The 18,305-nt window shown below is 31.3% G+C and overlaps 1 protein-coding gene across 1 annotated transcript; it reads left to right on the forward strand.

Annotated features, from left to right (window-relative positions):
* Positions 1 to 1,496: 1,496 nt before the first annotated feature.
* On the forward strand, positions 1,497 to 16,437 carry LOC140435056 (uncharacterized). Its single transcript, XM_072523741.1, has 8 exons — positions 1,497 to 1,620; positions 1,674 to 2,173; positions 2,226 to 2,504; positions 5,339 to 6,127; positions 8,355 to 8,626; positions 8,692 to 9,065; positions 9,521 to 9,754; positions 13,597 to 16,437. Exons 1-8 carry the CDS (start codon positions 1,591 to 1,593, stop codon positions 13,792 to 13,794), a joined length of 2,676 nt encoding a protein of 891 aa, XP_072379842.1. The 5' UTR covers positions 1,497 to 1,590; the 3' UTR covers positions 13,795 to 16,437.
* Positions 16,438 to 18,305: the final 1,868 nt, after the last annotated feature.

The following is an 18,305-nucleotide window of genomic DNA, read 5'->3' on the forward strand; positions in this document are numbered from 1 at the left end:
ATCTTTATTATGTAATTATTGTTTGGTATTTAAAAGTCCTGATACAGATGAGGAATTTAATTTTTAAGTACTCTGCCTTGTCTTCATTAAATTTATGGCCAAAAAAGTATCTCTACATTTGTGGAATAGTCTGGAAGAGTTAATAGATCAAAATACAAATGTAGATATTATTGGAAATGTATACTCTTCGCTTCCATATTTAATATTTTTAATTTGTTTCCAAAACAAAATAACATTATCATCAAATTATATTTCAGTGTTGTTTAGATGACGTCATTCATGGTCAAGACTTTGCAATTCGTTGTCTTTAATTAAATTCAGAAAACGAAGTGCTAATTATATTATTGAAGGAAAGCTTCCATTCTTTACAAAGAGCGGATTTAAAAATTCAAATTTGCTAAAAATATTATTTTTCATCGGGAACCGGGTAAATATTTGATTACAACTTTGCACATAAAAATCTAAATACCTAATTTTTACGGCTTGCGGAAAAATCCCAACGGCTATTTTGGAATCCGGAAATAGTGTCTTCAGAAGTGGGAACAAATGATCAATTAGTAGAAAGGGCAAATTGTGTTCAGCAATAAGTCCAGCCAAACGAAGTTCAGCTAAAAATTTAAGTAATAAACGATTTGTATTAAAGAAAACATACTTACTAGACTTACCAGTCTTAATATCCTTATCTAGCCTCGTGTTGCTCTTAACACAATCTATATTGATTTTTGTGATTTATATACTAGTCTTCGCTGATTTGATGTGGTTTTTGGAGTTACAATAGCTTATCAGCGATTCTTTTCCTGATTTTATTTTAATATATTGATTGAACACTTGCAAAAAGCAAACTCTTTTTCTTTTATACTTAAAGTTCGCTACCCTCTAAAACTCTTCTCATTTTCCCAAGACTCTATGGAGTCTTTACTGAACCACCACTGGTTCTTTCCCCATCACTATCACTCATATTTAATTTATTTTCAAAAAGCAAAACAAAAGTCAAAACATTAAGTACATTCACCGACAAGACGAAACAAGACGGAACCACAAACACAACAGTTTCAAGGATGTGGAATCACACTCTCGACGTGATTGAATTGGTTAAAAGTCATTTTTAAACAACATTTAACCATATCAGCGATCAGCCTATTGTTTTATTTCTTATGCATTGTTCTGGAAACGAGTTATTTGTTTTGTTTCTCTGTAATTTTTATATTTTCATTTTTCGGTAGATTTTTTAAGTTTTTATATCATTAAATTAAATATCGGTAGATTTTTGTTTCATTTTGGTATATCGGTAAACTGGAGCCAAACTCGGTAGATCTACGAAAATTTCCGTAGCCCTGGCAACACTGCATACAATTCATAGCATAGACATAGAATTCATAGCATAGAATCTCAAATGACATAGTTTAATTCATGTTCTATGGACGAGAGGTAAAAAATTTTGTGTCTGCAAAGTCAGATTGACAGTAATGACAGGTAATAAAAATAGGTTATTATTACATAACCACAATAAACAAACTTTACAACAAAAGCTTAGCAACTAAAATTATGTATCCAAAATTGATAGTCAAATAATTCACATATGGAATATAAATGCCAATTAGTAGTAGCGCGGCTACTGTTGTATGTTAAATTATTTAATACTGTCATGCATTTTACTAAATCTATTTTTTCAGGAAAAGAAGAAAGCATTTAAATTACAAAATCCAGTAAAAAGCATTGATCATAATGAGCGACAGGCTGAAAAGAATCTTTTAAAGATAGGTCCTGCTTTGCCAGGAAAAACCAAACGCAATTTTTATGTTAGGTCACATAGTACTTTGAATGCATCTGCTATTACAAAAATACATGATACTCCAGTATTTTGTGAAGCAGTTACTTTACGTACACATTCTGATGGATTGTTACACGTATCACGAGTACAAGAAGAAAAAGAAACACATCCTGATAGGATTAGTTTAGATAGACGTGGACTGAACTCAATTCCAATTATTGATGGAGAGCCTAAGCTCCGTCTGTTATCTATGCAACATAATTTAGTTACTTCTTTAGAAATGATTGCAAAACAGTCATTTCCTACCTTAGTTTTTTTAGATATTTATGACAACCAATTAGAGCAGATCCAGTACTTAGATGAGTTGACAAACTTAAGGGTTTTGTTAATGGGAAAAAACAGGTAATTAAAATAAAATAATTCTGGCAGTTTATACCTATCATTGATTTTTTAGAATTAAAAAGATAGAAGGACTAGATAATCTTACAAATGTAGAAGTTCTTGATCTTCATGGCAACCAAATATCCCAAGTTGGAGGTTTATCAAGTTTAACAAGTTTGAAAGTGCTCAATTTGGCAGGTAACCAAATTCGAATTATTGGTGTTAAAGATATAGAAGGCCTGCAATCTTTACAAGAATTAAATTTGAGAAGAAATAGGCTAAAGAAATTGCTTGGATTTGCCGAAGTTCCTAATTTAGTTAAATTATTTCTTAGCAATAATGATTTGCAATGGTATGTATTTAAAATAACAAAACTAATCAGTTTTACAATACACTTATAAATATGTAATCACATTCTGCTTATTTGTTGTATTATCATTTTTTTTCTTCCTCATACTGGCATGCTCTTAGTAATTTTCTATCATTTCTGATATTTAAGGTACTGTTCTTTTTAATGAATAATTTATGCTTTAGTAGATTACCCCCATACTTTTCTAGGTGCCCTATTCCTCTTGCATCTGGTGGTTTATATAACTGGGCTTCTTTATCTGTCCTACTGAATTCTATAAAGTATATTATTCTACACTCTATGGAGTCTACTCCATTTTTAGTAATATCTATTATCTGTGTTCTTTGTTTTTAGCTGTGTAGTTAAATGATTTTTTATTTCCACATTTGCATGACTGGATATTTTCAGCCTGCATGCAGCAATTGCTCTAGTATCTTGTTTTCTTAAATACAACCTTTCTCTAATACGAAAAATAACCTAAACAGACGTATTATATAGCAAAACACAATTTAAAAATTTCCATATAGTTTTATAAGTTTGCTCTATGGAGATTGGCCAAAATTTTGTATAATTTTTATCTATCATAATTTTTTAAAGAAATGACCAATCAATCTCAAAGTTACTTAATTTTTATTTTGTTTTCATTTGACAATTGAACTCATGAGATGAGCTAAAAGTGAGTTTTTCTTTTTAAATATAAGTATTTTTGATTTTTTTTTTAATATATATTTTTTCCACATCCTTTCCAATAAAATGGGCACAATTTTTAATATAATTTGTAATTGATTTTGCAAGCGTAACTGACATTCAAAATTGCTGGTTGCTTTAATCATTGTTTCTGAGAAAACAGTTCATGTTACAGAAAAAGTATGACTAAAAATTTTTGTTTAAAATTATTATCTCAGCTATATTTCTTGTTTGAAATATTTTTTCTATGCCATACAGATCCTTGATAAATCAATGTTTTCTGTTTCCCCCCTACTAGTGGAGGTTGTAGGGGGAAGCTCAGGGGTAGGAGAGACAAACTTTTTTGCATCTTTTTAGGATCCCAAAATGTATCACTAACTCTATCGATGGCACTAAAGCTACTGGCAATAAAGAATGGGCAAAATTATAATGTCAAATGATACATTCATCAACAAGCTCTGGCATCCAAAATTTTACCTTCTGTTTTAAATGATGTACTTAAAGAGATGATCAAAGTTTGAACTTAGTTAAAAGTACCATGTAAACACAACTGTTAAGAATAATTTCTACCTATGTCTCAATATCCAATCATCATATCAGTCAAAAAGTATTAACACGAGTTCTGATTCTAAAAGATTAAATGTTAATATATCTATGATACAAGATACTAAATCAGAGTATACACATTATTTTGTGATCCGTTTAAATGAAATGTTAACACATTGTCGATGGACTGTGTTACAGAGAAAAGTTAAAAAAGTCTGACGCTGGTGGGATCACCCTACCAATTTAGTATTATAATAACAAACAACAGACCCTCCAGGAGCGGATTCGCTAAAATTAACAAAAAAGTTCAAATACATATAATATTTTAATAGGGTTGGAACAATAAATATAAAATTAAATATCATATCATATATTTAATACATATTTATATCTATGTAGTTATAGGTATGTTATTATGTACAATGAAATAAGAGAAATGAACAAATTAAAGAAATTAAGGAAAATAATGTTAATAACAGTAAAAGATTAAAAGAGTTGTAGCAAAAATCAGAATTAAAAAAGATAACATAATAAAATTAGAAACAATAACATAAAAAAATAAAATTTGAAGTTTAGATGGAAAAAAATAATTACAAATTACAACTCTATGCCACTCTCACTGTCATCTTCAATAGAATCGTCATCATCTAATGTTATAATTATTGGTTTAATATGTGAGGTTAATGTTCTGTAATGATCTTCCGTTTTTATAACATGTAAAACACAATTTTGCCACAGTGTTGGGAAAATCTTTTTTATTTCTTATAAAGTGATAGAGATTGGCTACTAAATTTGGGACAGCAGTTGTTTCGCCGTAAACTTCAGTTGGCTCCAGATTAATTCAATAGGGTTGAAAACACAGTAATAAGGAGGTAATCGCCATATAATAGGATCATCGCATTTGGCTAATTTGTCTATAACAAACTGTTTCTCAAATCCTTTTGTGTGAAGAACTTCCAACATTTCTTTTTTGTATATGTTTCTCCAAAGTACAAATCATTTTCATACAAAAAATCTGATATTTGTTTTTTTGTCGAGCGTCGAGCCTACACTGGGGATTTTTCTCATTTGTTCGCTGTGATATTTCGCGTCATCCATTACAATGACACCTTTTGGACGCAAATTTGGCAACACTTTCTTTTCATGTAGAAATTTTAATTTTAACAATTTATTTGCACTGATAGGTAACGAGTCAGTTCTGTAAATAATATAAAGTCCAGTTCTAGTAAGCTGTTCCAAAACTATTGCTACCCGTCGCAAACACAATTGAGGGATTAGTAACATCAATAGGTGTTGTTTATTATTATAATACTGTGGTCGACTGGGTCATCCCACCAGCCTCAAGCCAAATTTCTTATATCTTGAACCAAACTATAATTGTTATCGTTGCAATATTTTGAAACTTATTTTATTTTTCTAAGGTCCACAATTGAAGCACTGAAAGTGGAAATACTCTCGTCGGTGTTGCTGCAATATTACTTACATAATAGTCCATACCTATTTAACCGAGAAATTAATACGCTATATAAACATTTTCCTATCAGCACATTTCTGAAAGTAACAAATCGACACTTTTTATTAATCTGATACTTTTAATTTTGCAGTGTAGAAGACATAAGCAGTTTAGCCAAATCTTCAAATATTAAAGAAATATCAATAGACAATAATCCAGTATTATTGGGAGGAGACTGTATATCTTTTTTGGTATCTTATTTACCTCTTCTAAATAAACTCAATTCAATGCAAATAACTGAACAAGTGCGAAAAGCTGCCATGGCGTGGAGAAGAAATAAAGAAGTCTCCAATTCCACATTTATGGATCTCACCAATGACGTCTCATTAACATGTCGACGAGAAGAAGTTATCTCTAATGCTAGAACAAACTGGGAATTTTTAAGATCTCAAACAAAATGTTTAACAAACAATGGCAATGTTGTTGAAAAAAGTTTAAAAAATCTTAAGCCAGATTTAGATTTTATTATGACTCCTTTACGTAAATCTACATCTACTCCTATTAGACCTGTTAAATCAAAGTCATGTACGAAAGTTCCTGTTTTACCTGATAAGAAATTTAATCTATTAAGAACCTCTTCTCAAGAAACTGAAAATTCTCAGAATACTTCATCATCGAACGAATATTTTAAACTTCCTCCTATATTGGTACCTATTATAAACAAAATGGAAGAAAAATCTTCAGATCAAGGAAAACCAGGTAGCCTTACTAGTGTTGGTCCCAATATAGACAGCTCTGTCAGTTCAGTGGCAAGTAGTAGTGAAGTTGATGCTGCTGAAACAACATGTTCATGCATTTCTAAAGAATCTGATTCAGATAATGAATCAGAATGTGATGTTGATATTATAGCAGACGAACTAATGAAAAAAATTCCGCAAGAGTAAGTAGTAAATGTTCAGTTTTATAAAAAAAAAAGTATATTATAATATTCACTGTAGAAATGACTTTCTTACTAACGAAAATTATGTATTAATTTTAATGTGACATGTCTGGAAGAAATTCCAGCAATTAAGACTCATATGTGACTTGATATATTTTTATTGCGGCATATTAGTTTTATAATTAGTATACAGTGTGTCTTATTTATATTGGAAACACTTTTATGAAATTTGAATTTGTAAACCAATTTTAACTTTTTTAAAATATCAATTAAAAAAAAGTCTACTTAGAGTAGAGCACATAATTACGGTACTTCGGGATATAATTACATATAAATATTTATTTCAATTTCCAGGTCATACTACGATAGTTTTCCTTAGTCAAAAATAGAGTTTAGAGAATAGCAATCTTTATTGAAAAAATATTCCTACGCCATTGGATTTAGAGTAAAAAATTGGGATTATCTGTTGTTCGATAGTTAGAATTTTGGGATGGTACTACTTCATTTGCAGTGAAAGTGGCTTCGTTGCTAAACAACACATTTTTGGAAAATTTATATTGCTTAAAGATTTCCCTTCGTCACCTTCTTGCAATATGTGTGAGAATGTTGGTTTGAAATATTTATTAATATTCATCTCAAGATATCGTCACATTCCCTCTCGAGGCATACTCAAATCTAAACTGACATTAGGATAATTTCTAAAAGTATCTAAAATCATTTGATCATTCCATCTTTTTGTTGTGAGGAGTAATTTTTTTAATCTTTAATGTTAATTACTATTTAAATGGGAATAAGCCACAATTAAAAGTTAAAGTACGTTTATTGACGTTTCAATTTCCACTTCGGAAATCGTTGTCCGAAGTGGAAATTGAAACGTCAATAAACGTACTTTAACCTTTAATTGTTTTCCGAAGTGGAAATTGAAACGTCAATAAATGTACTCTAACCTTTAATTGTGGCTTATTCCCATTTAAATAGTAATTACTTTAACATGCCACAAGGAAATAGCTTCAAAACAATATCTTTAATGTTTTTTAATAATGGTTTAATGGTAATTTTTATTGTGACAAATACTATGCATAAATTTACAGTGGCACTAAAATTTATCACAAATCAAAAAGTAATATCATTTTCATGGCAACTAAGATTTAAGTTGAAATATTAGAAACGGCATTAAATGAATTGCAGGTGGAATGCAATTTTTAGATTCCCTTGCCGAGTAATTTATCAAGCTGTTTGCTTTGTAAGTTTTAGAAGGCATAGTGGTAAAAATTTGAATTCGGTTTCGCCAGGTAGAAATCGTATGATTTCTCTTTTTGTTATTAGATGGCGTAGTTACGTGCGTAAATAGTTATTTTGATAACTATTGGTCTACGACGGTATAGATTTTGTTTTGATTCAGAGCAGTGGCTATACCGCTCTGAGGGGACCTAAAGAGGTCGAAAAATCACCCTAGACTAATTTTTGAGTTACCCTCCTTTTGGAAAATATGGAATGTGTAATGTAGGTAACAGTATACAATAAACTACATATAATGTTTTAAACATTCAACATGTGAAAACATAGAGGTTGTAGTGAAACAAAGAAATATTTTACATTTTTGGCATTGAACATTGAACTTTGGGAATTCCTTTACAATTAGGATATTTACATCTTCTTTTTCGTTCAAAATATATGGACCAATAACTCATTTGATCTTTTCTAACTTCTTCGCAAGGAATGTGTGCTGTTGCATGGTATTTCTTTTTCTTTTCCTTGTATGCCGTGGACACATTAAAACTAGGTGGATGCTACCTTTTAGAACAATTTACCTTCGTTTTCAAACAAAGGGTTTGTGAAACTTCTGCTTTGAATTCGAGTAGAGGTAACTGTCCTTTTTTTTTGGTATTTTCTTCCATATAATCCATTTTTTCCATAATTTTCTTCCATATAATGGTAATCTCTTCCATATAAAACAATGCTTGATCAACCATAATGTTAACAAAGTGAAAAAATAATTTGTGGTACTCCTTCTTGGACCTAAACGTTTTTCTACATAAGACAATAAGCGAATCAACGCATCCCATACTTTCATTGTATAAAATAAGATAGACAATTAATATCAATATATCGTTTAGATATATAGTCTCATACCAATTGCTTGTAATACAAGTTTTTTTTATTTTGTACAATTTTGTATTCTATTGCTGCACCTCTCTAAACAAAATCTTTTATTATCTGTTTTTAGCGATTCTTTAGTAAAATCTACCGACTTTGAAGAATGTAGAATAAAAAATTGTGGATCCGCCGATACTTCTAGTGTTCTGTCTGGAGTAACCACACTCTCAAATATTTCGAACCCAAGTAATTCTAGTGGAGAGAATCTTAGCAAGACTTTTACAAGAAATATTAGAAGTGCCGTGCACAGTAAGACGATACCAACCAAATGCCTTTCTAGAGCAGTTACTGCCAAGACAAAGAAACAGAGTTCACCCGCTTTGCCAAAAGATAGAGAACAAGGTAAGTTGTTGAAACGTGCCTTCTTTCTATAGTATCATTGGTCTGACCATCGATTTATTTTTCAGGTGGTGATTACCTTATAGAAATTTGTGGCAGACATTTAAATGTTTACGGACAAGGCGCGTTAAGGTTTATTGACAAAATTTGGAACGTCAGTAAGGCACAAGATGTGACAACAATAAAATTTAACTACGTTAACTTTAACAGCGTAACTGGAGTACTGAGCAAAATTAAACATAGATTCCCTAATGTCGGACATTTCGTGTTCAAAGAAACTAATATCACTTGTTTGGGACAATTGAATGCCCTAGCTGAAACTCAAGGTCTAACTTCATTGTGTATTGACTCTGAAGGAAATCCAATTTGTGAGAAAAAGTGGGAAAGTTATGCTATTTTCAGATTGGCGCATTGGGGACTAAAAAACATAAATGATAAAGAGGTAAATATTTTTGTATTATATGTAGGTAATAAAAAAAGATACAAGACATTGTTTAATTAATGAGTTATATAAATTTATCATTCAAACCACAGTTAGAGAGACTTATAATTCTTATAATAGTATTAATTTTAGCTCGAGGTTTATGTATATATATATTATGATGACGTAGTCAGTTTTGAATATCAATAAGAAAGTAATTATCCTTTCTTTTTGACAAAATCAGCAAGACGATATTTCTTTCCCCGCATACTAGTAATTTTAGCAAACAAGTATAATATTTAAGTAGTTGTTCCATAATCTTACAGTAGCAAAAAGCTTACAAATAGGTAATAAAAATGCGTACTGTAGTTCTTTCAACCAGTTTTATTATCTTAACAGTTGAAAACGTGCTTAAATCCTCTATTGATCTATTATCGCTTTGTTCAATTAGATAAAACCATATGTTTTATATTTAGATAACCGAAACCGACATAAAAGCAGCGAATGATGAATATCAAGGTCTAAGCGATTTAGTTCTTTGGTCTCTTCCCGACGGTCTTCTACAACCGCTCTTAGTGCGGATGAGAATTGACATAAGCAACAACGCTTTCGATCAAGATGCGAAAAAATGGTTACTTAATGCAGATCCAGACTTAAAAAGTGTTATCAGTAAGGAGGCGCTTCAGTGGAAGAAGCCTTCACTCTCACAGGTTAGTTATTTATAACAAACTTTTTTAAGTAATAGTTATAGATATATGAAGAACAAAACTTGTAAAATATTGAAAATGTGCAAATTAACGAAAATTTGGTAAATAATTAAAACTAATATTAGGCCATATTAAAAAGAATATGCACCAATTTAATAACATCTTAAGTATAAGAATGTTCATTGCGAAAAGTACGAGAACTGTAAATAACACAGGTCAAAAAATCTTTTATTTAAATAGTTGATATTTATATATTCTTATGAGCTGAATTCAAATTTGACCTTAGTTTTGTGACTCACACAGTTTTCAGCAATCTTCTTTTTATTATATAGTATAAAACCTCTCTTGTGTGGGAACAAAGACATTTTTGAAGACATAACTGCTCTCAATCGATTCACAACTAGCAGCGATCATCGCCTTTTAAGAGCAAGGATTCATATTAAACAGACGAAAACCAGTAGAAACAGGTCACATAATTATTGTAATCAGATAGATCAAACTAAAATACGACAAAAGGGAGATGAGTACAGAGAAGTCTTAAGAAAAGAATTTGTAGAACATTATTAACAAGAATACTCAGACATGAACACAATTAATAAAGAAATGCAACGAAAGCTCTTGAAAGCAGGACTGGCTGTTGCAAAGAAAACGAAAAATAAAGAAGACAGAATAAGTGATGAAATGAAACGGTTGATGGAAAAGGGACGCTCATTTCTAAGCGAAGGAAAGCGAAACACCATTGGTTTCAAAGAATTGAATAAACAAATAAAGAATGGAGTAAAGGAAGATTTAAGGATCTATAATGAAAACAAGTTAGAAAAAATAATAGAAGGAACCGAGGCCTGAAATGCTTAAGATCAAACTTAGGAAAGCCTATAATAATCTCATTGAAGGATAAAGATGGAAAAGAAATAAGAGAAAAGAACGAAATCCTAAAAGTTACTCAAACATTTTACCGTGATTTATATTCCTCAAACAAGAACCCAGATAACACTGCAAAGGAAGATCTTAAGAGAAAGATAAAGAATGTCAACTCAGAAATACTCCCTAACATAGAATCCTTCAAAGTAAAACAAGCTATGGCACAACTAAAGAACAATAAGGCTCCGGGTCCAGATGGAATACTTGTAGAAATGTTGAAGGAGGGAAGTGAAATTATTCTCGAAGAATTGAAAATTTTTTTCAACGAATGTTTCCACAGAGGAGAAGTTCCAGATTATTGGAATGAAAGTTTGACAATACTTCTCTTCAAAAAGGGAGACAGGGGAGATCTGAAGAACTATAGGCCAATTTCCCTGTTGTCTCAAATATACAAACTGTTTATGAGAGTAATAACTAACAGGTTAACGTCGAAGCTCGATAGCTATCAACCGGTAGAGCAGGTAGGATTCCGAAAGGGTTACATTACAGCGGATCATCTTCTTACAGTCAGAACGCTAATAGAGAAAGCCAATGAATACCACTTGAACTTATACATTGGCTTCGTTTATTATGAAAAGACATTCGACTTCATAGAACTTTGGGCAATAGAGAGAGCTATGAACAACTGCAGGATAGACTCATACATAATATTTACAAGAAAGCTACAATGAAAATACAAATAGATGCGAAAACCAAAGCTATACCAATCAACAGAGGAGTTCGCCAGGGAGATGTTATCTCACCAAAGCTATTCACACTTGGACTTTAAGACATGTTCAAAGACATTAACTGGGTAGATAAAAGAATAAATGTTAATGGAAGAAAACTGAGTCATTTGAGATACGCTGATGACATTGTAATATTCGCTACAAGTTTCGAAGAACTACAGACCATGACGACGCAACTATTTCAAGCTTTGGAAAAAGTAGGTCTTAAGATGAACTTGGAAAAAACAAAAATAATGACAAATACATCGAACATTGGAGAAATAACGTTGAACGACATAAATTTAGAAACAGTAAGCGAATACATCTACCTGGGACAGATAATAAAAGTTAACAAAGAAAATCAAACTGCTGAAATTACCAGAAGAATAAGGTTAGCATGGGCAGGATTTGGAAAACTGAGTTGGATTTTGAAAAGGACTAAAATAGAACAATATTTGAAAACCAGAATTTACGATCAGTGTATCCTCCCTATACTCATGTATGGTTCACAGATGTGGACACTCATCAAGTCTAATATGAATAAAATAGTAAAAGCACAAAAAGCGATGGAAAGATCAATGCTCGGGGTGAGACTTATAGACAAAAAAACAAACAAATGGATTAGAAGCAAAACAAAAGTAGAAGACGCAGGAGAACATGCTGCCAAATTAAAATGGAGCTTCGCAGGACACAATGCCCGACTAAAGGATAAAAGATGGAACCACGAAATACAACAATGGAGACCATGGTTAGGAAAGAGAAGCAGAGGAAGACCACAAATGAGATGGGCTGATGACTTTAAGAAGATCGGAGGACACAACTGGAAGCAAGTGGCGCAAAATAGAAAACACTGGATTGATCTGGGAGAGGCCTATGTCCAAAGTTGGATTACTTAAGGCTGAAGAAGAAGAAGATAAAACCTCTATACAGTATGTGGTGAAAATAATGAAATGCCATATTAAATATAAATCAGAAGTAAATTAGTATTAAATAATATAAAATATTATTTAATAATACCCTGGATCATGGTCGTGTCACACAAATATCGGATAATTTTTTAATTGTTTTCTAACTTAAAATGTAAACTGTCATGATTCTTGAAGCACGCTCTGCTGGGTCACCAAATTTGTGTGATTGTATGTTTTGCAAGAATACGCTTTTACATTCAATTAAAGCTTTTTGTTTAATATTGTAACTGCAGATTTGCTATTGTAAATATATAAATTATATTTTATTATAATAGTATTATTGTTTTATGAAACTAGTTAATACGTTCTAACAATATGTGGAATTTAATTTATAGTAATCATTACATAAAAGTTTCTTTCTATATAAATTGGACCTTATAGCTGCAATCCACAGTTCAGATTAATGCTTTTCATGAGTTTGACTTGGAAATCTATAAAAATGCAACCACTTTTTTGAACAATTAAATATTTTATTATAAGTTATAAAAATCTTACGGTGATGACAAATTTGGCTGGTATGAGCGCTTTCAATGTGACGTATATCCTCTCTCGTCAGCTACACATAACGAATACTAGAAATAATTCAAAATTGTAATTTCTCTAAAAGCGAGTTAAATACAGCTAAAAAGTTGTAGTGTTTTTTCTTAATTGAATGCTATGCTGGACAATGTTGTAACCGCCAATACTTTTTCCATGAAACAACGTTCTATATGTATAGACACCGTATATATTTTGACATTTTTCGTTTATGTTTTTAATTCACTTTCACCTGATATAATATATTATATGTATATCTATTTTCAGTCGTTGGAGCTACTGTGTAAATAAATTGTTTATTTGACATCACATGTAAGTCACTTCGAAAAAGCATCAAAATATAACGAATTATTTATTTTAAACGTTTATTGTCTAGTTTTGAATCTTAAGAATAGAATACATTTTAAACATTCCAAAAATTTTTTACGGGAAGTCCACAAGGTCTCCTACAGTAAAAAACGTACTTTTCGCAAGACGCCATCTACAGCAATAAAGAGAAATTAAAATAGCCAAATAAATTTTTTTGTGGTGTCAAACTTATATTTAATAATATCTAAAAGAAATTTTGTTCATAATATAATAGTTTCTTTAAAAAAATCTTAAAAATGTGTCTTTAAAAAAAGATCATGAAGAAAATTTAAAACAAATTAAGATTTATCCTCATCTTAGTATTCCTTTCTTTGAGATATTTATTTGACTTTAAATTTTATAGGAAGAAAATACTATTCGATATAAGGCAAAACAACAAATTTCCCATGTACTCGACGATATGGCCAATGCGATGAATAAGTTAGTGATATTGGACGAACAATGGCCGAATATACTACACAACTTTGTTCAAAATACCTTACTGGATTACTCACAGTTAGATTTATATATGAAGCAAAAAATGCAAGAATTGAGTAAGTGATACACACTGCCATGTACTTCAGGGAAACTATAATTAGCTGATGGATTTTGTAATTTAGAACAAATGGTCTTATGATTGTTACGTTTTAGAAAAGAAGCTAAGAAATATTTATAATTCAATATAGTACGTAATATTTTGTTAAATTACTAAAAACTACTGATGTGTTTCGGCTAAAAATACTTATACTATTATTATATAATTGTAAGTTAAAACTTAAAATATCGATTTTTATGCTTCTAACAATAATTTAAACTCCCAGGTTAATTGAACTTTTACAAAGGTACTTGCCTTTGTATATGACAAATACTTGTGCATGCCCTGCACCAACATTGCGCCAGCAAAATAAATATTTTTTATTATTAATTAGACTAATAGATTTCGGGTTTTCTAGATTCTATGGCCTCACATTCGGTATGGTGCATTGATGATATCAACACAACTGCCTTCTTTTTTTAACGTAGCAAATTATAGTGTAGTCATTTGTAAAACCTTAAATGGAAGATCCTTCAGCTCTGCGCTGACTTGGAAGGAACTGCATAGGTATTTCCTTTTTATTTCGCTTGAGCGTGCCAACATAGGTCAGTTCTCGTTTTTTAATGCATCCATGACTTCTATGGATGAAAACCAATTGTCTGCTGTGACATTTTGGCGTGAATTAGCAATTGGATGACAGTCTCAACACCGCTGTTGTTGGTTTCATGTAACATCTCTCCTCATTTGTTACAGAAGAACCATCATTATCCTTACCACAGTAAATATAGCTATAAATAGTGGGTACTTGCGCCTATTAAGTCCATAATTTTCAGTCCATATTTCTTAGGTTTATTAAATATGTACATGCGGAACCTACCTCTAACACGAAATCATGTCAACATTTCGTCGATACAACACAATTCTCCCATAGAATAACAGTCTTGGTCATTTTTTACAAAACGCTCAAGTAACCAAGACACTGCTGCAGTTCGATCATTAGTTTTACGTTCTTCTCGATCATCTGCATTATCAAACATAAATAAAAGCAATAAAATATTTACAATAACTATTCAGTAAACAAATCTTATTCATGCGAGCAACACATATACTCTTCAAAGAGATAATGGATCTGAATATGTCTTGTCCCGTTCCATCTGTTGTAAATATTTCTTGCAAGTCTTCATCATTTGACTTGAAAACTACAGAGTAAGACAAGATAGCGAAAAACGCTCTAAATTCTTCCTTTGTTAGTTCTCTCAGTTCTGTTCTATCAGAATTGCTAAATTTATCGTGAAATAACAATACCTTTTCATTTGTCCGTAGAATTATTTCGTTTTCCTTATCCTCTGTGAAAAGAAGGCTCCATATTTTTAAGCAAGAAACATCACCACATTTTACAGGTCCTTTCCACCCCGGAAGAACTTTTACCAGATTATGTTTTTTTGTTCTAATATTCAAATCTGGATTGGCCGGAACCACTTCTATCGATTTTTACCAGAATAAAACTTTCCATTTGTTGTGTCAGGCCCCTCTTCTTCTTCACCTATAGCCTGACTTTCTTGTGTTTCAGCATTGTCCCACTGATCTTCCATCTCAGAATCAAAGTTATGATCACTCTCTGGAGAAAAATCTTTGTCGTTATAGTCCTCATAATCACTAAACTCGCTTTCTAATTCATCATACTACCGCCTTATACGTTCATAAAAATGAGAGTCTCCAAAATAGACTCTTTTGGAAGTACCTGCCATTTCAGAAATAAAACACCATTGGCGTCGTGGTGTCACACAGATCCCAAATAGACTTTACCGCTGGCTATTCAGAGCAATACTGAATCACAGTTGACATGCGTATCGGAGTGGCTTACGGGTGCACCAACTTAAAGGTAGATGGCGTGGCCAGGCATAAATGCTAAACTTGCAAGTTTTACATGGATTTAAAACGTACTGGGTGTCCGCCTAACCTCACAACGCCACTTGAGGGTTAATGCTTTTTTGCTGAAAATTGTACCCATTTAACTTACATGGTAAGTCGACTCTGGTACGGCATAAAAATCGTAGCGGAAAAGATTGCAGCGTTATCTCTTATGTGATTTATATTGACCTTAATAGCCGACGCTGAATTCTTATCGTGAATTTTACTACAGAAAAAAATATGAAATATTCCGCACTTGAATATTTTATGACCATATTTTTAATTAAATTAATTATTTTGAGGAATTTTAAATAAAAGTTTTAACCGTTTTATCAAAACCTCGTATCGATATGTTTAAGATAGAGGACAGTCGCAGGACCGAATTTACAGAAGCACTGTTCCCGCAAAGAGCGAAAACTTTTGTACTTGCCATTTCTGAGATGTATCTGAAGGATCTGTTCAAAACAGCATTGTGCATAGTGGTCATTGATATCGCACATCTGGTATTATGCATAAGCATAACAAAAGTTATAATCCTGCTCTCTCAAATTTAAGTTTTTAGAAAATGTTTGCATTCCTATGACCTATTGATAAATAAAAAAAGTTTAATCTTCAGCTAAATAGGTTTCCTTGACGTATGTTTAATGTATTATGTACCTTATTATATTTAGAATTAAGCACTTTTGCACAGTTACTTATTTTGATAAAAAACTATGTATTCATTTTGTTGTTAAACATTTGAGAAGTACATTTTTAAAAAAGATTCTTTTTGTTTTTATCCTTCCACCTTTATTAAATTTATTCTACTAACATATTAATAACGAACCATATTAATAATATAAAACAATGATTCAAAGGTGAACAACTGTATTAGGATATATTGTGTGTTCACTGGTCAAATAAATTACACTTTTTAAGAATTTACATCTAAAATTACGTGTTTTAAAGGATAAGGTCTCACGAAACTAAGAACTGTGAGCCCTGTCAATCTCTGTATTTTTCCAATGCAAGTACATACAACACGTACATAAACATCAGAGCACCTTTGATCTCAATTCCATGTCTTCTTTAATATTTGAACCTGAGAGAGATAGATGACAAACATGTTGAATTATATTTCCAAGTGGGAGAAGGTAGTCTTGAAGTTTGGTGTTTTCTAAGGCACTAAAGATAATTGCTTGGGACTTTAAAGGAAATTGCACTCTCGACGCTGCCGAAGAGTATGACTGTGATGTGTTTTTATGATTTTGATGGTCTTGTATTGTAGAACTGTTGTGTGATTCCATGTTTGAATTCATTTCGATAAACGTTTGTGAAAAGTAAGTCCGACTCTGTACAACTGCTAAAACAGGTATATCGGTCTTTACTAAAAGCGGTTATTTGCTGGTAAAACTGGATTTGTTTATTGACAACAATAACAAATAATTGCAATTTGCTGACTTTAATGCTAATTTAACTGGATATTATGTAAAGAGTTTGTACACTTACAGTTTATTTCAATATATCACTAAGATTCACAATTTATAACCTACATTAAACTTTGTTAATGTTAAAAATATTCGGAGCCCACATTGAATACAACATTATAGTTATCGATGCAGAACCGAACTATATTCCTATAATTCGTTCAAAAATTGTATTAAAGTGTGACAAAAAGAGTTATTAGTAAAACATTTTAAGTTTTTATTTTTAATCTTTGGAAGAGATTTCTAAATCAGCACATATTAAATATGGCTTTTTACGAAATAGTAGTCACTGTACACAATTGGAACAGTCCATTTACGTGACGAGGAGTGACCGTTATACAACATGTAAACTATTTTAATGTTATTAAAATCTATAAAAATAATAAATAAATAATAAAATTACTTTATTCAACTTTAAACACATTATTTAAATTTTAAATATACAGAAAACATAGTATGAAGCTTCGCGTTAGTCTACAATATGTAACAGTCGTTACTTTTACTACTATTTATATTAAAGTAATTTCAGAGATGTAGTATGGGTTGCCTAACTTTAAGTGTTCATTTGCTCATTAAGTGTGTATTTTTAATAATTTAAGTTGTCACTCTGATCTAAATTTGGTACCATTGCGAACCAGAGAGATGACAGGAGATTAGGGGGGAGTGGAAACTGGCTCTTGGTTAACAAACTGTGAATTAAAATTCACTTTTGATCGAGAGTTTGAAGTGGTACAAAGGTGGTAGTTAGCGAAAGAAAATCCAATTAATGCATAGAATTTCCTTCACTTCAAGAAGTTAAATGTTTTAAGTATAACCGTAACCATTTAATTGACGGTGTTTTCGGAAACTCGGGAGGCTGAAGTGAAATTTCTAGCACGGAATTGAGTAGCTATCTTTTAACTATTTTTTTTATATTATAAAAACTAACTTTTTGTTCCCACTGCCCACATCCTTAAGGTATTCAGAATGACCTTGGGTCACGAATTCAAGCATAGTATGGCTGCTTACAATCATTCTGGCATGAATCTGATTAAAATTCTGAATTTTCCGTAAATCTCTAACATCTATTACAATTTCCACAGATATTTTAATGAACATTAGAGTATTTTATCCATATCCTATTATTCAGATTAATTATTTCATATTTTAATATAGTATTTT

The sequence above is a fragment of the Diabrotica undecimpunctata genome, chromosome 2 (assembly GCF_040954645.1).
Source record: "Diabrotica undecimpunctata isolate CICGRU chromosome 2, icDiaUnde3, whole genome shotgun sequence".
In the NCBI taxonomy this organism is placed as follows: Eukaryota; Metazoa; Arthropoda; class Insecta; order Coleoptera; family Chrysomelidae; genus Diabrotica; species Diabrotica undecimpunctata.